The 24,262-nt window shown below is 42.1% G+C and overlaps 1 protein-coding gene across 4 annotated transcripts in view; it reads left to right on the top strand.

Annotated features, from left to right (window-relative positions):
* Window positions 1-24,262, top strand: part of SMAD1 (SMAD family member 1) — a 49,417-nt gene that overhangs the window by 134 nt on the left and 25,021 nt on the right. The window contains exons 1-2 of one of the 4 annotated variants that reach the window (XM_075090466.1): window positions 13-125; window positions 22,439-23,056. In XM_075090466.1, coding sequence (XP_074946567.1) covers window positions 22,657-23,056 — 400 coding nt within the window. In that variant the 5' untranslated portion in view covers window positions 13-125; window positions 22,439-22,656. Of the gene's footprint in view, window positions 1-12; window positions 126-320; window positions 446-21,160; window positions 21,363-22,438; window positions 23,057-24,262 lie in introns of those variants that run through there. The other 3 variants (XM_075090465.1, XM_075090468.1, XM_075090467.1) reach the window with 3 other exon arrangements.

Raw genomic sequence — 24,262 nt, 5'->3', positions numbered from 1 at the left:
GCGCGGGGTGGGGTGCCGTGCCGTGCCGGCAGCGGGGCGGCCGCGGCTGCCTGACGCCGGCCACAGCGGATCCACCCGAGCGCGGGGCTCGGAGCCCCCGGCCCCCCCTCAGCGCCCGGCAGCCGGTAACAACTTCGCGTCCTCCCCTCGCCTCTCCCCGCTGCCCCCGCCGGGCGGCCGTGCCTGCGCCGCCCGCCTCCTCCTCCTCCTCCTCCCTCCTTCCTTCCTCCCCCGGGTGGTCCCGGGCTCCCGGGCAGGGTGCGGTGGCCCCGCGCCGGACCGGGCCGGGCCGGGGGGAGGCGGCTGCTCCGCGCCGCTGAGGGAGCGCAGCGCAGCTCTGCACCGCTCCGCTCCTCTTCTCCCCGGCATGATGGCGTCCCTCCGGCAGCCCGGGGCAGACCCGGCGCCGCTTCCACGGCGGCCGCTCCCGTCTCCAAGTTTGTGGGTAGGTGCCGCGTCGGGCCCGGCGGGAGGGGGAACCTTTCACCGCCGGGAAGCCGCCCTCCCTCCTCCTCCTCGTCCGCGATCCCCGCGAGGGGCTGCGCCGCGGCCGCCGCCCGTGCCCGTGCCCATTGTGCGCCGGCGGGGACGCGACGGAGCCCGGCCGGACGGGGCGAGCGCCCGCCCGCCTTTGTGTTTGCGGGGGAAAGCCGTTCGCCTCCCACCTCGGCCCATACGCACCCGTCTCCGTTTAGTGTTCGGGGTCCCCCCCCCTTCCTCTCCTTCCGCAGCCCCCTTCCCCCCCCCCCCTTTTTTTTTTTTTCCTCCTTTAATGACAAATCTGTGCTTAGAGGTCAAGGAAAGTTCACTTAATTTTTTTTTTTCCTCCTCCCTGTTAGAAGGTTTGGATGCATGAGGTTTTCCCCTCCTCAATGCAGTTTCTTCGCATAGTCGGGCTCTACAGCCAGATAATCTTATCCTGAATATAGATCTTTAAAGCTTATTACAATTTACTGGTGTGGAAATATTCAGTCATGCATTCGAAAGGATCTAGGCCAAATCCTGACTTTTTTTTTTTTAATATATAAATTGAAGTCAGTGGGAGTTCTGACCGAGGAAGGGTTGCTGTGCTTGCTGTTTTGTTAGTAGATCAATCTGAAGAAGATATGTGGCCTGACCTTACAGTTTGCTTTTGTGATGTCTGAATAATTAGAGCTTATTCTGAAAAATAATCATTATTTTGGTTCATTTTAGGAAAAAATTATGGTCACTGCGTGTAAGAAAAGGTAACAGTTTCATTTGGGGCAGGAGAAGTATTGTTAGATCCGTGTGAGGAAGAGTAAAAGTAGATGTGTATTTCAGATACAAGCGAATGGAAAAGATCATTGCGTGGAACATATCAGTGTTTAATGGATGTCAGCGTTTAAAGATACGGCATCTTGAAACTAACATGCTCAGGAAAAAGCTGTATCTCAAACATGTCATAGCTGATAGTTCAATCTCTTTTGTGCGCAGAGGAGAATGAAAAAGAGAAAACTTTGTTTAATTTTTTTTCCCTAATAGTTATATGTGTTTTTAAGCAGCACTCAAGAATAAGACTGAAAACTGAAGCTAACCCAGCCCACAGAGATCATTTTTCCTTGCAGGCGTGTGTCTCTTAATTCTGCTGGTCTTCATGTGGCTAACTGTCTGCACCTTGTCCTGTCAAACAATAGGAGCAAATCGTGTGAGGGAACCTGAGGTGTTAACGCTGACTTAATTTTTTCTTTGACTTGTCAGTAATTACTCTGCTGAATTATGGGAGATGAGTCTGTTAGTTGCAACTGATGAATGCTCATTTTATTTTCCCATTGAACCAGAGAGCAGTGCTAGGAAGCTTTTTAGAGACTCTCATTGGATTCTAGTGCAAGTTTTGAGGGTTTGCTTCTTTACTGTGCCTGAAAGAGCATTGGTATGAAAATGAAAGATATCTAGCCCTTCTTGAAGTTCTTGCTCTGGTCTTAGGGATAAAATCTTGCAACTTACTTGAGACTGTAAGTAGGCATTTGAGAGAAATTTCCTTTGATCTGGGTGATCCAGAAGCCTTCCACAGCTACCAGAGAGGATCGGTTCAAGGCATAATCAGGTTACCCTAAGGGTAGGGATTTGTCCTTGCTGTGGTTTTGACCCCACCAACTATTGGGTAGGTAATTAAATACATTTTTTCCTACCCTGTCCTGTTCAGCTTGCCTTTTTGTGTACCCTTGAAGATGTGATGATCCAATACATTTGAGAAAAGCGACTGAATAAACAGATGGGGATCTTTCTGTTTCTGTATAAATATTAACTATCAGATCAAATGTTTGAAAGCTGATGAGTTCAGTGTTTGCTTTTCCTCTGTAGTTTGAACACAAAGTAAAGAGTTGCATGTAAAGAAAAGCAATACAAAGGTTAATAAAAGTGTTACTTGTGCTTCTGATACTGGGAAATTATTCAGATGAAATGGAGTTTCATTGCTTGGTACAAAGGTATAAATTTAAAAAATATAAGGGTTGTGACTTTTTTTAAAATTGAAGCACGAATGCACTGCATGTTACATATAGACAATGTTCTGCTCTATGAAGTCCAAGTTGTGTGTGTAAAATAAAAGCTCATTTGAGTAGTCTTACAGCCTAATGGAGGCATCATCTCAGCTTTATAAATAATGTAAGTTGTGTATAATGTGGAGTCCCCAGAGACTGCAGAGAAAGCATCATTACCAGCCTTTTCAACCTGCTGGAGATCTTAAATTGATTTACAGCACTGAACTGGTGCAAAATGATACATCAGGATGACACAGGGTCAACCTGTAAAAGTCTATGATGTGAGCCTGTTAGTTCAGTCATCATAATTAAACCATATTATGAGGGCAGCAAAGCAAGTGTCTGTGACATGTCCCATTGTGCTTCAGATAAGGGTGGTTTAAGAATTAAATAAAGAGAGCACCGTGTTTATTATTGAAGTTATGCAAAGAGTAGTTGAAACTAAGGCTTGTGGCCCTGTGAAGAATTAATGCTGAACCAATTTAGGTTGACTCTTAACCTCTATCTTGTAGTCATTAGCAACCAAAATAGATGAAGGCATGTGCAGCTTGGAGGTGTGTGTGGGGGAAAGTGGTTGAGAGTGAATATTTCTGAATTTTATATATCCTTTCTCAAGACTTAAAATCAGTTAGACTACCTGCAGATTGTGCTATCAGATATAAAAGGGACAAATACGCAAACAAGCTAATTGTTTAGGGTTTTTTTCCCTAGTATTTTTATCCTACTACTTTGTAACTGCCTGTTGAAATATTCCTGCAGATCTGAGTTCTCATATAAGACAGAGCATCTTAGTCATCTCTTGAGCCATATGACCGAACTTATTTTAGAACAGAGACTGTAATTTTGAATATAGGTTGGCGTAGGTCACTCTACGTAGGTTGAATATAGGTTACTCTGCTTTTCTTAGTGAAGGCAACTGTGGCTTCAGATTCATGTTTCTGCTCTAAGTAGCTTAGAAAGTAGCATGCCACAGATATAAAATGTTTATCATATACTAAACATCTTAGGTCTTGCTGTTTCTGCTGATAAAATCACTATGAAGTGTTTTGGAAAAATCCTGCTGAAGCTCCTCTTTTCTTCTTTCTCCTAGTCCGTGTGCTGCTTGGTGATTTGAGGGTTTTGCATGTATTAGTGGTTAAACGAACTCTTCATACCTCAACTGGTGTGAACTCTGCGCTGCATCGCCTCAGCTTCATCCAGCCAAGAAAGAAATAGCTCTTATTTTTAGTCACAAATTTAACTAAAAAAAATTTTTTTGGAGGGATACAAGAGAAGCACAGAAAATAAACGGTCACTAGTGGAGAGAGAGCCACTACTCTCCAGGTTCAGTTGCATCTCAATAGGACATGCTTTTAGCTAAGGTGCTTTCTCAGTGGCAGGTAAAAGAATTAAGGCTCGCACTTGGGTGCAGTGTCTTACAAAACGTGAATATGGAGCTCTCTTCTGCTGTTTCAATGCAGATGAATAAATGGAACTACCTTATTCAAGAGAGAGCCATAAAACCTGTGAAAATGAAAATCAGATTTCACAAACTGCTTTATGGTTAATGAAGAGATTCTATTAGTGGGGTTTTGGGGTTGTGGTTTTTTTTAATTATTTTTTATTTTTTGGTTTAGGTTTTGATGACAAACTCACCCAGTTGTGCTTTTAGAGTGGGGAAAGGTCTGTCCTGCCCATAAAAACTTCACTTGTTTCCCTGTAGTACCTGCAGACTAGTATTCTTCCACCATCCTTTCTTCTGTATATAGCAGTGTCTCCAAAAATTGAGTGCATACAAGTCTCCATAAAGATGCTATGCAGTTCCTAGGAGTTTACCTTTGAAGTTTACTGATGAAAAAGTTCGAGTTTAAAACATGAACACCAGATTGGCGAGTGTGGCTTGAAATGCTCGTGACTTAAAAGTTCATCTACACAGGGATTTTGCACTTCTCTAGCCATTTTGCTCAAGCTACGGTGGCATAACGTTAGAACAGCATAGAGGATTTTTATGTTAGAACAGTGTTTTTCGCTTAGGGTGGGAAAGAAATTACTTTAAATTGATATTTTTAATTGATAGGGTTGTGTCCCTGCAGGCTGTTGTATAATTATTTCCATTAGAATGTCACTGTTCTTCAAGATTCAAAATAACTAGAGAAAATGTTACATTGGGCCTTTTGTGAAGGGCTTTGCAGAGGGTGGATTCAGGGATGAGAAGGACACTCTTGGCTGCAAACAGGCTGCCACAAAGATCCCTCTCCTCCTCCTGGGACAAATGTTAATTTGCATTACAGAAGCTTTTCGGTTTTGTGAGTGGGGGGTGTCTTTGTTTTTTAATAGGATAGAGAAGCCAAACATTTCATAAAGTAAACAGGCTAATTTCAAGGAATGTAAAGCATTTTCTAGAATGAACCCAGATCTACAGGATCTCACCCAGCTTCAGTTTTATGCCTGCATTTGTTGGCTTTGGAAGCACCTCATAGTTGAACAGGAACGAAGATCGAGCAGGCTACTTCTAATTAGCCTGTGTGAAGTCGAGTGTTCAGTGCACGTAAGGCTGAACTCTGCTGGGTTGCGCAGATAGGTCTGTTTTTTTGGGTGGGGGGGGCGGGGGGGAGAAGAAGGGAGGATGTGTGTCAGGTACTGTGGCACTGGGATTGCTATGGTGGAAGCGTTGCACAGCTGTGTGACCACGGTGCTGCCCCCTGATAGCGGTGCTTAGTGTGACACAGCTGCTGGCTTGAGCTATCATTAAATTACAAAGGGTTTTCTGCAAGTACAAATTCCTTTACTCAGCTGTACTCTCTTTGTGAGGCTGTGTCTTGGGAGACTGCGTAAAAACTGAGTTTAGATTGAGTTGAAGCATTTTTTTTCCCCTCTAGACCTGCCAGTGCAGGGAACTGGACGGCTACAGCTATTCCAGCTACTTGTACAATTCAGTCATTCTAACGTAGTTCTATAATTGTTCTGGACTATATGTCCATGGGGTATCCACTCAGGAGAGTGATATTAGAATCGATGTCACCCATCTTTCTCATTTTGTTTTTCCCCCACCCATTCCCTAGCATGCACAGGCGAAGTCTAGAGTACAAGGAGGGAAACAAATTATTTTTAAACATGCCTTTATATAAGTCATTATATTTGGGCACTGTTCAAGGCAGTATCATCCAAAGGCAACTATTATGTTGACTTGGCATGTAAGCAAATCATTAATGTGGTTCACCAGTGATTTCTGAAGCATTATTTCATATTTCTGTGCTTATAAAAGGAACACTCGTCCCAACATGGCAGCAGATGAGACTGTCTGAATAAGTCAGTATTGACAGTCCGAATTATAGCACTTAATGGTGTTCAGAAGTATTTAACTTGCAAGTTTTTGTCATTAAAATCATTAAAATGCCAATCCACATCAAAGTAATCTAGGGACTATCAATCCAATATTGAGTAACTAGGAAATAAGATAGCCATTAAAATATTTTTACAATACTGAAGTGATTATAGACTGAATCACGGGAGTTTTCACTGTCTCCTTGCTTCTGTCCCCAGCATGGGTTTAAGAATCACGTCTGCCCTCCACCTTGGACTGATGGACCTTCTTTCAGTACTCACAACTATTGTTGGAGGGGAAGCCGAAAATGTACCCTCTTAATACAGGCTTTGTGCATGAGCAGAACTTGGATTTCAGGTCTGAGTGTGTTACAGAGTTTCTTCTACAGAGGTTGCAAGACTGATGAACATATTTAAACACTAGTCTGGGTACATGAAAGCAAAAAAGCATGTGTGCACACAGAGCTAACACTTGACGCTTATCTAGCAGGTCAACAAGTTTTCTATGAATTCAGAGAGTGCTTTATGTTCAGATTGCTTGGGGCATGCAGTGACCATAGTTGGTCATATTGTGCTTGCTTTTCTTCACTTTGTTCAATATTGGGAATTATTGTCTCATTTTTCTGTGTTCACAGAAAAGACTGATTTACTGAGAATATTTTTCATATAAATCATTTCAGACTTGCGATTTAAAGCATTGGGAGTAACAGCAGCATTCTGTCTGGCGTAGCGTGATGAAACCAGTGCATGAGACTCTCTGTAAAGATACATTATTCTTACACTGGTACATATGTGGGGTTATTCACACTTGATAGGTATGCTACATGTGCATGTGCACATATGAATGCCTAAAATACCGTTCACTGCTGTTGAAAGTTAAATTATTTGGATCAGATAAAGGTAGACTAAACCTATATATAGTTGAGAATAGCCTATAAATTTATCAAGGTGTGTGTATGTCATAACTATTTATATATAAATACTTAAATGCTGCTTAAATGCTTAAATGCATAAAATCAGTTTTGGTTAAAGATGAAGCAAATAACTGGAGAATCATGTTCTTGCATGATTCAATCAAAGCAACAAATTGTGGCTTCCACGTAAATGTGTTTCTAAGGGTGATAGGAGGAGGAAACATCTGCTGTTTGGTCAGATGCTGTTAATGAGTTGCATATTTGACTTTATCCTACCAATATATTTCACCTTTGTATCTGTTAGGTTTCATTTGAATATTGACGTGGGAGGAATGGAAGTAAGGACTTTCAGCTGACATGTTGAGGGACAAAATATGTGGCTTGTAATTAGCTGTATTTCCTGAGCCAGTGGAGAGAGGGCTGTCAAATTTTCTTCAAGACAAATTTGGAAGTGTGTGTCTGTGTGTGGGAGAGAGAGAGAGGGTGGAAGGCGGTGTGGAACTGACATCTTTTGCTGTTTCCCTTGGAGGTTTAATTCTCTGTGGTGTTCCTGTAAATTATAAAGCTGAAGAATTGCAAAAGTGTATGGGTTGGGGTGTTCTGTTGTTTGTTGGTTTTTAACTCTTTGTCCTTCTTTTCTTTCTAGCCCTCCCAAGATGTTGCAAAACAAACTCTGTTAGTGTTCTGGTAGGATAAAAATAAAAATGTTGGCAGAACACTTTTGCTTACTGTTGGCCAGTTGTCTGTTTTTTCAAGGGCTTCTGAGTTGTGTTGTATGAAACAAGAAAGTTACTTTCAGGTTTGGCCCTGAGCGCCTGCTTTGGAGTGTAGATTCTACTCACAGGTCCTGAGAAGTTTTTAAAACTGGCTCATCAATAAAACATGGTTCTATCCAGTGAAGTCTTTCTCTTGATATCTAAATGCTCCGTTGTGAAATTTGACGTATATTTACCACTGTTGTGGTTTCCTGACTGAAATATACTTTGGGGAATGCAGTTTTGATTTGGTTTTATTTTAACCTAGGGAGGACTTTCTTCAGGTTAGTACAACTACAAGTTGTCTGATGATCCCATTCTGCCTCCCCGCCCCCTCTTACTCCATGTATATTAAAATAATCCATCTTGCTTTTGCAGATAGGCTGGGAGACAAACAGTACGTGAATGCGGCAACGGTATCTGGTAGTATAGTGATGAGCATGGTATCGGAACCTCTGTAGATCAGAATCTTACAGTAGCTCACAAGCAGTGAAAAAAAGGGGTGGAAAAGTGCCTTCTTACCAGGGCTGTGTGTAAAGCGAGCTGATAGTGATGAGGACTTGTGTTTTATTGGAACAGAAGCCACACATGAAGCCAAACTTCAGGGGTACAAGCAGTGAAGGAAGGATGAGTGGGGCATCTCAGAAGACTTCTGGATGCTTTGAAAATATTCTAAAAGTTATGTAAAATTTGGAGAGGGATTATTTCTCATGATCCTTTGCCTTGCCTTCTGCTCTCCTTGGTTTGTATTTGAAATTCTTAAAAGGCATACAATAACGTCACAGGCCATTTTAAATAGGACTTGGTGAAGTCAAAATTAGGGGAAACAAACTAATCTGAGATTTTCATCATAATTCATGAGAGTCTATTCCTTGTAGAATTCTGGACAAATGTATGACCTGTTGGAGCATATGATTTTTGATTAATAGCACTGAATCCATTGAGTTTTTCTTCCTGGTGAATATGCCATATTACTTCAAAAAGCATTTCTCTTGTGGCTTTGCCTATGCATGGCAAATGGAGCTTGGATCCTGCCTCTGTCTGGTAGCTCTTGATGTGATTTTGTATTTGTGCTGAAGCAGCAGAGTTCCATCCAGTTTTACTGAACCAATTGCTTTTCTGATGTGGACCAAATCCTTGTTTTCAGATGATTAGCAGGTGCTTGTTTTGAGAACTTCACAGAATCACAGGATGGTTGAGATTGGAAGGGACCTCTGGAGGTCATCTGGTACAACCCCCTGCTCAAGCATGGCCATATAGGTTGCCCAGGACCATGTCCACATGGCTCCTTTTTTTGCAGTTGTATGACAACAGCATTATTCTTTTGTCACAACAACAATGAAAGTAGATTTGAAATTTACCTAGGCCTTCTCAAAGACCTGACAACATGTACGTGATGGCTTCAGGGATTGTTAAATGCATAATATAATTATTCTGGTTTAATTTCAAATGTGTAGTCTTTCAGGAATCTCAAACACATCTAAAGGGTGTGCTCCTCTGCACAAGGAGGGATCAGGGAGGTGAGGGACAGAGACTCAACTGATATGGCTTCATTGAGGTCTCACCATGAATCTCCAAGGTTCAGGGCCAGAGTTTCATCTCCCTTCACACAGTTTCTTGGTCATTCCTCTTGTCATCAGACACTTCTGCCTTTTTATCTGTGAGGAGATAGATAGATAAGACAGGACTGCTAACTACCTGGTGAATGCAGTGACGAACTATACTGTTTTGAAAAATTTCAGTTTTGACCTTGCTGAATGTCTTGGAAAACCTGGCTTATATATAGGTTGCCATCTTGGCTATTACATTTTCCTGCTTTGCATTTTTGCCTGCTGCTGGCATTACAGTCTGGCATACTTAATAACAGGCCCTTTATTATCCATGCTAGCTAGTGTTAGTGTTAAGTGCTTCTACTTGGATGTAGTAGCCAAAGGAAGAATCTTTGTCTTTATTAACCTAAAAACTTAAGATAATGTAATTATAGTTTTTGTAATGTGTCATATTAGATTTCATCTGGAAAATATTTTATAAATGCCCTCAGCTTAAATCTTCATAGTGTGTGGTATTTTTGGACAGATGGATATGAAATCACTCTTCCTTGTTCTGAAGGTTGCCGTCTAGTTACCTAGACCAGAAGACAGTGGTAGCAGAGGGGGGGGTTGAAGTGCTTGTTAGACTGTTCGGCTATTCAGAACCAGCTGGGGCAGAGCTCATTGCTCTGGGGGTGAGATGAGATTTTGCAAAACTACTAAGGTACTCATGTCTGAGTGTGAGCTAATCTTTGTCCTGGATAACATTTAAAAGTAGGGGGTGGCAGCTCCACAAGGTGGAAGGAACTCTTAACAGTTTGGCTTCTCTCAGCCCCAGCCACAGATTTCTTCATGTATGCCGGCTGGGTGACTTTGGTGCTCATCCTGCTGAGCTGATCCAGCTGTTCTGCAGAACATTTTTTGCCAGGCTAGGAAGGGTGAATTGGCTGACAGACTGTAAGCAGAGGGGAAATTATGTTGGAGTACCAAAGCTGGAACAAGGGAGTAAAGGGAAGCCTTTTCTCTTTGGGTGGGAGCAAGCTGTTAGGGTCGCTCATCTGGTGGACCTGTGACCCTGCTGGCCCAAGGCAGCTGTTGGAGGTAGCCAGTTATAAACGAGTACTGTAGTACTTCCAGATGAAGACTTCCTTAATATACTTGCCAAGGAAAGGTCTAATTTACAGGTTTTTTTCCCAGATACTTAGGTTGGTGATTAGCATGGTGAGCTTAGACTGCCAACAGTTACGTCAGTCACAAAGCCCTGGTGTAGTTATATTGGCAGCAAAAGGACAATGATTAATGATACAGAGTATTTTATGGGGGTGAGGGAGGAACACTTAAACAAGCTTTTCTGGTCAAGTGCTGTTTTGCTAATATAAACTGCAAGCTATATTAGAAGCATTTTTTCTAGTTTAAGGCAACCATAGGAGCAGAGCACATCTAGTGTAAATTCTGTATGAGACAGGGCAAAAGTTTTTCCTCGTGGGGAAAAGAATGTCCTTCGAGTTTAACTTCTTAACAGTAGAAATTTCCTTTTCCTCCTTAGAGGATGAAATAACTTGAAACAACTGGCAGACCAGATCCTGTTAGCAGAATTATCAAGAAATTAGAGAAAAGCTAAATATTAAATCCATTTAAACCGCTTGTGCAAAAGCAGGCTGGTGTTACCAGAAATCACTGCCAGTGAAGACAGTTAGTGCACCTGAAGCTGATACGTGTGGTAAGCCAGTGCACTGCTTGTAGCTTTCCTGGGTTCTGCACCACTGTATAAGTCACTTTGAAATTTTTGGCTTTCAATCCACTTTCTCAAAAGAAATTTAGCAAGCGCTTGTTTTATAAGTATAGGTACGTGTTATTTAAAAACCCTTACTTTTTCTAGTTACTGCTAGCTATTTAAAATCTTCAAGCATTGTGTCTTTGTAATATATTTCTTAACTTCAAGGGATTAGACTATACAAATTTAAAATACAAACTTTAGGGATTTTCTCTAGTGGAAGTGCTGGAGCGATGTTCTCGCTGAATTCCCTCGTAGCCTTCTGCTGTGCCTGGGAACTCTCCAGACCCTTGGGAACTTGACTGTAATCTGCCCCCCCACCCCCCAAGAAAAAATCTGGCTTCACTACAGGCATCTTTGAAATTTTGTTCTGTGCAGAAAACATTACCTAACTGGCATAAACACTCCAGGGCTATTTACTATAGTTTACTAGGTAACTGTTCTCTTTGACCTTGTCCCCACTAATTTATCAGCTATGACTCTTGCTCATGGTCAGACCTGAAGCATCTCCTGTGGTTTGTGAACTGGGAGCAGCTCAGAACTGGGAATGCTGGTGGCAGGCTGCTTTGTCTGAAGACTTGTATTTCTGAATGTAGGCAGGTTTCCATCACACCTTTGCCTAGCTTCTTGCCTCCCCTGACTTGGGACACGAGGGCTCTCCAGACCAGCCAGCACTCAGGGTCATTTGAGCCTAAAGGCTTGTTATCTCAGGAGCTGGGGAGTACTGGTTTCAGTCCCAGAATTAAAAGCATCTAGACTGTCAGCTTAAAGACAAGGAGTCCAAAATCTTTGTATGCTCTTTTACTGCACTAGCTTTCAGCCTAGGAGTAAGTAGTTTTGGAAAGCTGCAAGTCCTCGAAGTTAATTCTTACAGTCTCACTTTGTGACATATTCAGGGCTTGGAGTCCTTCTGCCCTCTGTACTAGCACAGCTATGACTGTTCAGTAGTAGGGAGCAGTGGAAAATTTGGGAAGCATTATGGCTGTTTTAGCTAGCCTGCTGCTGACCCTGCAGAGCATGTGGTGTTTGGGAAATACTGTGTTTTGATGTCTCAGCTCTAAGGTTGCAGTACTGCAACTTTGCAAAACCTGAATTTTGAAACTTTAAACTGGTCTTGGAAAATTGTGCTGGAATAAATAATAAGATGCCTTAATTCCATATGCAGAATCATATAAGCTCTGTTAATAAAAAAAGCTCGCAGATAAGGAAAGGGTACTGAGTAATTCTTCATGTGGCTTGATTCCTCTTCCAAAGTCATAAAAAGCTTACAGATAACCAGGGGATCAGATAGGTAGATTACAGCCATTTTCTCATGTTGTAAAATTTCCGTATTCCTGGTAAGCAATGTAGGAGGATATCTCCCACTTCCTTTCAAGCTATGCAGTTGCCAAGTGCTGTATGAACTATCAGTTCCTATCTGTGGGTTGAGGCCTTTGTACAAAACCCTCCAAAGCCTTGATCTCAGGAATATGAGAAAACAGTTTGACGTGAGATTCTGCAGATGTTCTGGCACAGGGCTGTGATGGCTGCTTTTGCCTCATCCCACAGTTTTTTGGATCTCTCTGAATCCTCACATACAGAGACACACTCATTTTGCACTTTTAGAAGGTGGAAGGTGTGCCTGCGACTCCTGGGTCTGTGCTCAGCCAGTCCTTGTCAGTAGTGGTTAGGAGGCTCTTCCGCTGCCTGCAACGAGTGCCGGCACATACCCCAGTCTCAGCCCCGGTGCCTTTGCCCTCTGGCCACTTGCTGCAGTGGTCATTGTTCTTCCTCAGGGCAAGCTGCCTCTGGCCAAGTGACTTACTGCCCTCTTCCTCCATGGCGTGGAGGCGTTGCTTGGGGTGATGACGCATGTTCTCACAGAGCTGTCTTGGTGCCATCCTGCCAGCAAACGTTTTGTGCCAGCGGTCACCGCTCCAGCTTTCTTAGTCTAATACTTGCCTCTCAATCCATAGCCTTCAAGGGTTTTGTTTTCCACTTAGGAGGAGAAGCTAAGGCTTGACATGAGGAAGTGGCTTGCCCAAAGGTAATGGGAGCTGTGTCTTCTGAGCAGCAGCCAGCACTCTCTGTGACAGTGCTCCTCCTGCCAGTAAGGTTTTACGGGTATGGCAGGAAAAAATTGCACTGATAGCCAATTCAGCTGCGGTCAGTAGACTTCTTTGGGTTAAAACGCTCCTGAGGAAAGAGCTTTTAGACTTCATTAGTGAACCAGCTGTCATCTGGAGGGTGGTTGGCCTCCAACCACTATAATGTGTGATCACTGTTTTGTTCCAAGTGTGCCTGCCGGTTCAGGGGAAAGCGGGTGCTCCTAATGCCTGGTCTTCAGCTGAACCAAGAATTGTTCCTTGGTTCTATAGAGTAATCGTCTGGGTGAAAACATTTGTACAAGTAAGAGACCATGTAAATGGTTCTGTAGTTGTGTGTCAATAGCTTTATTCTTCCACAAGTACAGTTTTTAGTGTTGGTTGTAGGATTACATTGGGGTGTAGCTGAAGGCCGTTCAAATTTTTAGTGTAGGCAAGCTCAGACTTGTACCTCACGTGCTAGTAAAGGCCTTGACCAATATGGATCTGTGTTTGCTGGTGTATTTTAAATGTAAACCCAAAGCTTCCTTGACCTGATCTCAGGAGGATCTGTATAAATTTGTATTTGCCTGTAAACTGTAATCTTTTAAATGTGTCTAATTTTCTTGTGTGTAAGCTGAAGGGGCATCTCTAAACACTGGTCTTGACTCCTTCCATTTGTAAAGGGTCTGGCGAGTTCAGGTGGCTTGACCAATACTGAGATACTGCCCGGGAGTATCTGCTGTGATGTGGTAGTGCAGCTGCTGCTCACTGTCCCGGGGACCAGGAGCAGACTGGGTTTTGTGTCATCTGATGTCCAGTCCTGGTTTTCAGAAGGCCACTAATGGCATGCCTTAATTAAACAATGTTTCATTGGAGGGTGGAAATCTGGCAAATCTTGATGTTTGCTTCTGGGTTGTATAAACTTGGCTTGGGAAGCTGCATCGTCTTTAAACACTTTCTCTGTCCAGAATGGTAGTCGTCAATCGCAGGCCACTTAACGAAATTTAACACAGATCTTTTGCTCTGCCTCTTGACATTTTAAAGACATGGTGAAGATACAGTGTATTAAAGGTCATTTAAAGGCAAAAAATGCCTCCTTAGTTTTTGCAAATAACACAAAAAAGAGGAAAATTAGAGGAATCCTTTTCAAAAAAGTGTGCATCTCATGAAATGCATTGAAACGTCTTCAATATTGGCAAACTGAAGAGGCTATTCTTATTTCAAGTGTGTAAGTGGTGGATGGGGACTAATCTATGGAAAGATTTTCATTATTTATTTTAGCTATGTTCCTTTTTTGGTTTAATTTTCATCATTTTATTCTGCTTTGCTGAAGCTTGACCTAATAATGCTTTTATTAGTGAATAAATAATTTTTCTGTCTTGGTTTTTGTTGTCTCTTGCCTTGGTGAAACATTCTGCTTTAAAGCTGAGGAACTTGAGCTGTAATTTAACATCTTTACCTAATCTCTGATAAATGAGGTCTGGGTCACAGTCTTTAGAAGTGGTTTAATGCGGCTGATGTAACTGTATTGGTGTATGTTCTTTGTAAAATGAATCACTTGTAGGAGCAGTGGCTTGCATAAGCCATAAGCTAAGCATAACTGGAGTGCGTTTGGTAGGGTTCCCCCCTTAAAAATAGCCCGTCGTAGCACTACTCTGGCTGGGGCTGAAAAACCCCTTTCTAAATCTATTCAGTATGTGCTAGGCTGTACCATTCTGCGAAGAGAAAGCGCATCTTGCGGTTTATGAGCTTTACTCAAAAACTTTGACGCCTGAGTGGTGATGGGCATTTTTCTTTTTGTTTTCAAAGGTTTCCCTTTATGCTGCAAATGTATGTTTTAACTACTTAAAATAAAAAAAATTCCCTGAAAGTGACATGTCAGTAAATTTTCCCATCTCACCTGTGAAGGAAGTTCCTCCCGCCCTGTGCTGATGAATTGGAGGGAAATGCTTTTTTCAGCTGATAAAAAGAAATAAAATTCCATGCCCTTCCCAAAGGAGGAATTCAACAATTGGACAAGTGGTGTGGGACCATGTGTTAGTTTGTAAAAGGATATAGTTTGTAAAGATGTTTCCTTTGATGCCTGTGATGAATATGGATGTGTTTCCGTTGGAGAGGGTTTTGATTAAATTATGCAATTAGAGCTGACCAGACAGATCTAAATATAGGAAGAGGTTTCAGTTATCCTGCCTTTGTGTGTATTAACACACCCACACAGATGTGTGTTTGTTATGGTTGTAAACAACACCTGTTTTCTAAAGACAGTTCAGAAAGTCAGGAAAGGGAATGGTCCTTGTGGAAAAAGGGAGTTTTATGATGAAAGGGAAAAAAAAAAACCCTGTTTTCCCCAGCTTTATGACCTTTTAAAAAGGGACTTCCAACTTACTTTAATAGCTAGACTAGGCATGGCGTCTTTGTGGATATCCCATATTCACAAAGCCATAGCCAGTGCTCCAAACTGGTCTATAGGTTGTTCTGAATTTTTCAGGACTTGGCTTGTGTCATCTAATGGTGCTGACTGAGCTCCATGCCTGTTCTGTACTCCTGAGCACTCCTGGTGCCGGGTGGGACAATGTATGGAGTTCATATATCTACCCCACAGCAGAAGTGAAGTGGATAAACCTTCCCCAAAGATCCACAATGAAATACCCACTGTGATGGCTGATAATTCATTCTCTCTCGATGACTGCTTGGATAATTTTTTTCTTTTGAAAGGTTTTTCTTGATTTGAGGATTTCTTTAAGAGGCCTTGAGCTTGAGAGAGTGTGAAAAAATGAAGAGCCTCCCTCTTTGTAGCATTTAGGAAAAAAACCCTCATGAACACCATCCTGGCAAGTTTTGTGGTTCACAGCACTCTATTCATCTTATAGGTTATTTTAATGAAGTTTGTAGTTTTGTAATCCCATCTGCACCAGAGTTTTGACTGAATCATCAAATTACAGTTCCTTCCCGAGTTCAGTTAAAATATTAAGTTGAGGTTTTAGAGGTAAGCTTTGATAATGCATCCGATTCAGTCCAACTGCTTGCTGACACCAGAAGGGATTTGTCCACACCTGGGCGTACGTTTTGATGTGTCCTACTTGTACTGACCCTGGTGCGCACCAGGCTTCTCCAGCGTCCTGACCAACTAATTTGGCAAATGTGGTGTTAGATTTTTTTTCTGTAGTCTTGGCAAGTCAAATCAGCATGGTGAGGAGACCAGCAGGCATTAAAGGAAGAGTTGACAGTTTGCAACTTCATGTAGTCTTATGCGCATATGCACATAGGAGTGAGTAAAATTCAGAAGTACAAACTAGAAATTTACCAGTATTTCTTGACTCTGGTTAAAACTGCACGATTTGAGGATTTGGTGGTCATTTAAGAGGACGTACATGTTAGTGTTTCTTGTAAACAGGGAGGAGGTGTGCTTTAATGAAGGTGAAGATAAGCCTTTTGCAAGATGCGGTGTTCAAATTTGTTTTCAGGTGTACAGTTTTTAATATGTCAAAATAGTTGCAAAGGCATTGGGAGGAAGTGTTCTTTATCAGAAAAATGGCAGATTTAATTGTTGATGCATCTCTGTTAAAATTGGGAAAGCACCTTTGCCATTTCTTTAGCTTTTCTCACATCTGTGTATTTGCTTACAAAGACTTTTATGTCATTTTAGTTGGATTGTTACGCAGGATTCAGTTTCTAATATACATGGAAACCGCATATTTTCTCTGGAGAAGCAACAGTGAAGTTATGTAAGTATTTCAAATCTAGTAACTTCAATTTGAGAAGGCAAAGTACAAATCCAGAAAACCTGTAAGAATTTCCTATTGTTTTACTCTTGTAATCATGATAATTGAGACTTCAAGGGCAAGGATCAGTGCCTTGTCTGCCAGAAGCTGGGTGGGTAGGCGAGTGGAAGAAAAGCTGCGGTTCACTGTAGAAGCTGGCTGGACACTGTGTACTTGGTTTGAGCTGTGGTGAGCATTGGGAAGGAGCTGGCAGATTTTGATAGTATAAGGTTATTTCTTCATGCTCTGGAGTAACTGAGCAGTGCGGGATTTGTTGTTCGGGTCACTGGTGCCCTCCCCCCTCCGTCAGTAAAGCGTGCATTGGCCCTACGGTCTCATTTTGAGCGAGTGGTGAATCTGCTCCTTGGTGCTGAGGTCACACTCAGAACTGATGGGTTTGATTATCAGATAAGTTAGAAGTTGTGCAAGTCCATCTTCTAAAGGCAAATATTACTGCTCTGTTGAGAACAGCTGGGTATTTCTTAAAAGAAACTGTACGGGCTGCTGTTAGAGTTAGCTGGGGTGCAGTCAGCACTTGCTCTTTATGTGACGCTTTTGCTCACCTACCATCTGCTGAACTACAGGGTGCACATAGGTATCTAAAAGGATTTTCTCTGTGGGCTGAACAAAGATTTATGGGAGATTTTCTTGGAAGGGCAATCCCTCGGCCAAACAGCGTGAGCAGTGGTCCTAGAGGCGGTTTCACAGACTGGGTGTTGTGGTCTGTCTCTCAGGATCCAAGACAGGCTACTTTGCAGAACAGGCTGGAAGTGTCCTCCTTGCCCTCGCTGGGCCTAAATAAGGGAGTCTAATGCAGTGTCAGGAAAAAACCTACCTACTCCTGTTAAGTGTGTTGAAGTATTTTCAACACCAGTGTGCTTCTCTTCCCTTGAACAATATATGTGTCAGAAATTAACACAGGATTGCATATTTGTTTACCTGAATTCTTTCTACTGTGCCATGAAGGCATATAAAAAGAGTTAAATTTTTTTGTCACCTTTCTCCTTGTCCTTTTCAGAAATACAAGGGAAGCCAAGTCAGGTTCTGTATAAACTCTCTAATGAGTTCTACAGCACTTTGAAATGAAACTTGCTTTCTTTTTGCATGTGTATTGTAATGCCACTGAGGCTTCTACGAGGTTTCCATGTGTTTTTCCAAGATGAGCAAGATCTGATCTGCTACCATAAGAAGGTGCAAAGAAAGAACTCTGATTAAAAACAGAGTAATTCAACAGAAGACTCTGGACTTTTTTGTTTTACAAGTCACATTGCTTGAAAAAGAAACGGAAACTTTTTGCATCTTACCCCAAGAATAGGGAGCCAGAGGATGTTAGTGCACAATCTGTTGTAACAAATTCTAGCGTTACAGCTGCTTAGTCTGCATGCTTTTTAGTAAAACATGGAAATAGTTCTTGGAGGAGTATAATGACAGGTCCCTGGTTTCTATGCCAAAATCTGATCTTTTTTCTTTTTTTTTAAAAACTATATAAATATTGTACTGAGTACATGAGTTGCTGAAAAGCTGTGTCTTTCAGAGGAGGTAAATTACTAAATATATTTTAAAGAAGTAAATTAAACTCTCTCGGCTTGTTATTTCTTTATATTGTCAATAAGTAATGGAAGCTGGGAAGGGGTATGTCGAATAAAATAAGATAAATTGAATTTTAAAAATGTAGTCAAAGACTAGACAGTTTTCTCCATTAACAATTATGTCGATCCTCTTCAGTGTGGTTCCTGCCCCTTTTTATGCCTAACTGTGCTGAGCATATATTAAAAATATTTAATAGGATCCTTTTTGCCTGCATCACTAAGTCTGTCATACAAATAATGAAATTAGTAGAAGAGTTAGAGCTGCCTCTTGTTTGCTGAAACTTTGGCTAGGAGTTATTTCGCTTCCCCCCCCTCCACCCCCGGGAGAGGATCATCTAATTGTCCTAACCCTTTCTCCACCCACCAAAAAGAGTCATTCATGCAAAGTGGGACAGTTTCCTATGGGATCTCCTGTGGGAGTTTGAAAGCACTCTCATTGAATATTTTACTGTCTGCTTAGTGTTGCTGACAGAGTAACTATCTCTTCTTTGAGGGCTAGAAAAATAGAACTTCACTCTTAGGCATTTTGCCTAAATACCTTTTTTTAAATACAAGGCTGGCTAAACAGCCATATGTATAATGCTTGCTTTTTTATTATAGGCTTCTCACAAGCTGCGTGCAGGGCTGTATATCAGTCCAAAGATCACACAACAGACAACAGCAGTGAAGAGGGACAAATAAAGTAGCATTGGGATTTAAAAGAAGTTGGTTGATTCCAACTCACTCATCAGCAGACAGAACACATAATAAAAAGTGCGTGTATTTTGATGTGTAAAGAGTGGCTGATAAGTGGGCAACAACTCAATTTCCTTTAAACTGATTCCAGGCTGCGTTTTGGAGAGTGTCCTGTTGTTTGGCCTAGGTTTCTGTTTCATCCGTACCTCGTGAATAAACATACCCTTCAAGGACTGGTGGTCACTCTGCTATTGGAAATACTAACTTCCATTTTCCCAGAAGCGCGCATGTGTTTGGGGAAGAAGGACACAGACTGTGTCATCTGCTGACTCGTGGTTTAATCTTTATTTTGCACTTCGAGCTGATAAGACCACTTTGTGCAAAAGCAATACAGGAAATGATGCACTGCAAAAACCAAGAGTGGCAGAAAGGGAAACGGAATGTACTGGCAAGGGCTCAGCGCTGCAGAGACACTCTCTGCTTCTTGGAAACCAAAAACTCCACCTACGCTGCCTCCCTCTCTCTATTTTTTTTTTTTTCTTTCTTTCTTTAAGCTTAATGCTGGTATTGGAGCTTAGTGTGAGTAGTATACAGCAGCCTGTGGTTTTTAGCCCCCTTTATCTTGTGGCTTGCTCAGGGCTTGGAGTGTGCTTAGACTTTGTTCGGGCAGGCAGGACTTCAGCAGGAGTCCCTGGGCCGGAAGCTGTTGGCCGACTAGGTCCGTGTTACTTACAAGCATATCTACAAGTACTGTACCTAATGCTGCTCCTCCCACTCCCAGCCTATTTCTTGCTGCAGTTGTTGCTACAGAGGTGCCAGCTGTTACGATAATACCTTTGATTGTGATGGTGAAATATGTTTTGGAGTGTATGATTGTGGGAGTGTGTGTGGGGGTGTGTGTGTTTTGCAGGATTTGATCCAAAAACTTCAGAAAATCTGTTCCTATGGTCTGACTACTTGGGGCTGCATCTGAATGTCATCGTAGTCTTTGCAGAGCTTGTGTACTAGCTCATGTTAAGGTTATATTTTCAGGCACTGGTATAAACATACAGTCTTAATAGATGAGACTTTTTTTCTTTTTCACATAAGTTGGCCACTTATTTTTAAGGTAGCTTGGTGGAAATGGGTCAGGCCTAGGTAGAACCATGTCTGCATTCATTGTCAATGTTGAAAGAAGTTTGGATCGAGATTTAGACTTTGTACTTTCTTTTTTTATTAGAACTTCAACTCAAGTCTTTTCAAAACATTTTTAAAATTTTATTCAAATGGATGTGAAGTAGAAAGCTTGACTTGATTACTTGGTGATATACCTCTGGAACTTGTAACTTTTGTGTGTGGAACTTGTATCTTTTGTTTGAAAGATGCGGAAAAGAGCTATTTAGAATATTGATTGAGGTGCAGACTATATATGAGTTGAGAATAACTCTGTTACTTACAAACATATTTGAAGCACATGTACTGGGGTTCTGGTAATATGCTTCTTAAATTAGCACAGCATTTTCATAGAGCATATAAGGGTAAAGTATACCTGGCGTACAGTCGGTGACAATAATGGAGTTTCAGTTAATTTTACAGTACAGCACATGCCCAGGTAACAAAATAAATTATTAAATTCTTAAATTTGCCCCAGGCTCATGCAAATCTTCCATTGCATAGACATTATTATTTCAAATACAGTTCTTAGCATAAAAGGAATGGGAAGTACCAGTACGAAATGCAGGTAGACATGGTCTGTGTCTTAGTCCATAATCATTATTCCCATAAATGTAGTTTATGCATTCAGCCTAATAAAACTGGACCTTTGCAATTAGGTAATTTTTTTAGTGACAAGTTAATTTGAATCAGGTGGATGGTTTTCAGCGTGAAGTACTTCAAGTATAGTGGTACACTATGAAGCCATTATAATGCGTGATAGTCAAGAGGGCAAGTGTGGCGTAGCATGTACAGTTTCAAGATCTGCAATCTTCTCTCAGTATAACGATGAAACTGCCTGAGGCAGGTGTGCTGACACCTATTCTGTGTGTGTATAGGTTGCCGGTTGGTTGGGGTTTTTTGTGTCTTTCTGACGGCGACAAAAACATTCATATCCTTTTCCCCTTCCCCCTTCCTCTGCAACCTGTTGGTATCCAGTCCAGGATACGTTTCCTGTCTGTCTTCATGCTCTGTTTGAAAATCAGTCGTTTAGTACTCTTTGTCTCCTTTTCCCCTCCCTGCCAGTGCAGGGTCTCTTGTACTTCCTCTGGCAGAGTCTAATGCCTGCTCCCAGCCCGGGCAAGTACGAAGCTTGCTGCTCACAGCAGGGGCTTCTTCCTATGCGGAGTTCCTCCCCCTCTTCACCCATTGCTTCAGCCCTGTTCCATGTCTCCCAGTTCGAGGACCACAGTGCCGTCTAAAATTCTCTTATTAGGACTTCCTCCTCCTTCCCACTACTTCATGTGTCCTTTAGTACATCAGGCACGCATCGCAACGGGAATGGTCAAGATGTAATCAGTGAAGTAAGTTCATAATACCTTTCCCTTGCAGTCTGCTTATGAGCTTTTGGTGGGGTGGGGAGATGGAGTTTTCTTTCTCATGTGAGATGACTGAGGGCAAAGATCTTTCTCGCTTCCTTTCTTCTTTTTTGGTTTGTTCCTCAAAGTAAGGCAGAGGTGAAGCTGAACTGTTTTTGTTTCAGATTGTGGTACGCATAAGTCTTGTGCAGTAATTTTTTGAGCTGCATCACTGGCAGTTTGGAGAGGGCTGGGTAGCACAGTGCTGTTGGGGCATATTGCTTCCAGCTGCTCTTGCAAATAAAAAGTGCTAGTGATCTTGCACTGGTTCCTTGGGATGTTTTGCTAGTTGAGGTTGCAACAGCTAATAGTCAGAGGGGAGTGCTCTTCACACTGAACAGTGACAAATGAAGTCTGAGGGACTGTTTTAGGCTAGATTTAATGTGAACTACGTTTCTCTATGTAGGACCCTTGGTCTTTTGCAGAGTATGTGTGGGAATACAGCCATGTCCTCTTGTGTTTTGTCTTTTTCTGTTGAGCTTCTTCTCATGGTACTAACTGAGCCCATGCTTGGGCACTGAGCAGAAGCATTGTTTGAAGCTCGCAGTTGCGGTTACTGTCCCCCTTGCTGCGTGGCACAAAAAAGTCATTGAGGCCATGCAGCAAATTGGGTGAGGGAACTGAGCTGATGGGGAATTGTCCCATCACCTACCTCTGCCTTTCCGTCTCCTCCCGCCCTCCCCAACCTCTCTTGGTTTTGTTTATGCTGTGTGCCATTACTTTCCGGGATGATCACCCCATTTATTCAGGGCTATTTTAGGGAGAGGAATATACAGTATTCAGCAGCAGGCCCTGCTGCTTAAATGCCTTTGTCAGATGTGCTTTGAGTCCAGTTCTGGAGGTTGTCCACACCTTAGCTTTTTTTGGTTGGGGTTTGTTGTTTTTTTTTTTTTTGGTGGTTGGTTGGTTTTCGGTCACACCACTCTTGTGGGTTGGGAAGGTTAACTGCTGTATGTTAATTTAAAATGTAAAATCCTTTTTTTTTTTTTTTTTTTTTCTCTCCCTCTAATATTCTTCTGCAGGTTCTTGGCCAGAAGGGTTTAGAATGAGAAGTTTGCGTCTGTCAAGGGGGGATGTCAGCACTGCCTTCCTGGGACTGGAGGACTGAAAAAGAGAAAGGACCAGAATTGTTTGATACAGGCTGCTTTTGACTGACACAATCTGCTGTACCCTGGTGGTGGTGGAAGAACAGGACAGTCTCTCCAGCTTGGTTCTGTGATATTGCCACAGTGAGGTCACCATGAATGTGACAAGTTTATTCTCCTTCACCAGCCCAGCAGTGAAAAGGCTGTTGGGATGGAAGCAGGGGGACGAAGAAGAAAAATGGGCAGAGAAGGCTGTTGATGCATTAGTGAAAAAACTGAAGAAGAAAAAAGGTGCTATGGAAGAGCTGGAAAAAGCATTAAGCTGTCCTGGTCAGCCCAGCAACTGTGTCACAATTCCTCGTTCCTTGGATGGCAGGCTTCAGGTTTCGCACCGGAAAGGGCTACCACATGTAATTTACTGTAGAGTGTGGCGCTGGCCAGACCTGCAGAGCCATCATGAACTGAAACCACTGGAATGCTGTGAGTTTCCCTTTGGTTCAAAACAGAAAGAAGTTTGCATCAATCCCTACCACTACAAGCGTGTAGAGAGTCCTGGTAGGTCCTTCCTTGTTTGTACCTTTACACCTTATCTGAACAATGCAAAGTATGGCAATTAATCATCTGACTTGTCAGTTTAAATAAGCAAAAGTGGCTGTTCGCACATGTCAGATTCTTCTTCTGCAACCTATCTGGATGTAAGTATTAATAAGCAGTTCTCCCTTTCACATGGTGAATGCTTCACTTGCGTAGATGTTTTATCACTATGCCTCTCTATAGTCTTAGTACATGCCTTAAGCTGCTGGGCCTGCTGTCACCTGGTTTTGCTGGTGACCACTTTCCCTCAATTAATTTGTTTTTTACTGAATTGTGCCAATCAGTGAATCTGTATGAAACATTGCAAGCTAACGTAAAGAATTATTGCAGTCTGTGCATGAAAACCATTCTGACATGTTGCGGCAGTGGTATTATTATTATTACTTCCAAATCATTATTTCACTTCTGTCACTTTTGTTTCCTCATCCCCCAGAAGATAGTACTGTCTTTAGGATCTCCCACAATTTTGGTCTTTTGAAAAGACTGTGATTTTAGACAGCAGAATATAATCCCCTCAGCTTAAAGCTTTGATAGCACTGTTTGGTTGTACAAGACACATTACTGTCAGCTGTTCTGTAGGCGCCGTTTGCTTACCGGTTACCCACTTCCCCACTTCTTTTTTTTAAGGTGCAACCAGTTTTCTCTGTCTCTTCTTCAGAGGCCAAACCTCTTTGTGATAAATCTGTGCTTAATCTTACTTATGCAAGTTTATTATCAGGGAATATTTCCAGGGACTAAGATGAAATGTGCTTGAACATACCTACACTAGTCTTCAGCTACTTGTGAGGTTGTACAGGGACATCTGCAAAAATGCACTGCAGATGTGAGTGGACTTCCCTGATTTAAATTTGGGAAGTCCATCTGTGTTAGGCATTTCATAAACTGTGAAGCTGTCTCTGCAGAGTGGCATGGCCACCTTAAGAACTACAGTGGAAATAAGGTTGTTGCAAGATTGCTTTGCTGTGGACGGAAATTGCATTTGTCTTGGATCTGCAACACGTAATGCATATCTAGATGTTAAATATTTCCCTTTGGTGTGTTAGTATTCAGTTGGAAATCATGTGAATGGCAGAGATAATACCCATAATGTATGTAGTTATGCAGCAGAAGCTTGAACAAAGGCACTTTGCACTGGGAAAAAGTTATTAAAAAATTAATTTTTTAAAA

Source organism: Phalacrocorax aristotelis, chromosome 4 (genome assembly GCF_949628215.1).
Source record: "Phalacrocorax aristotelis chromosome 4, bGulAri2.1, whole genome shotgun sequence".
Taxonomy (NCBI): Eukaryota; Metazoa; Chordata; class Aves; order Suliformes; family Phalacrocoracidae; genus Phalacrocorax; species Phalacrocorax aristotelis.
Note: the sequence above shows the minus strand (reverse complement) of the source record. Positions and strands in the feature narration are given on the sequence as shown.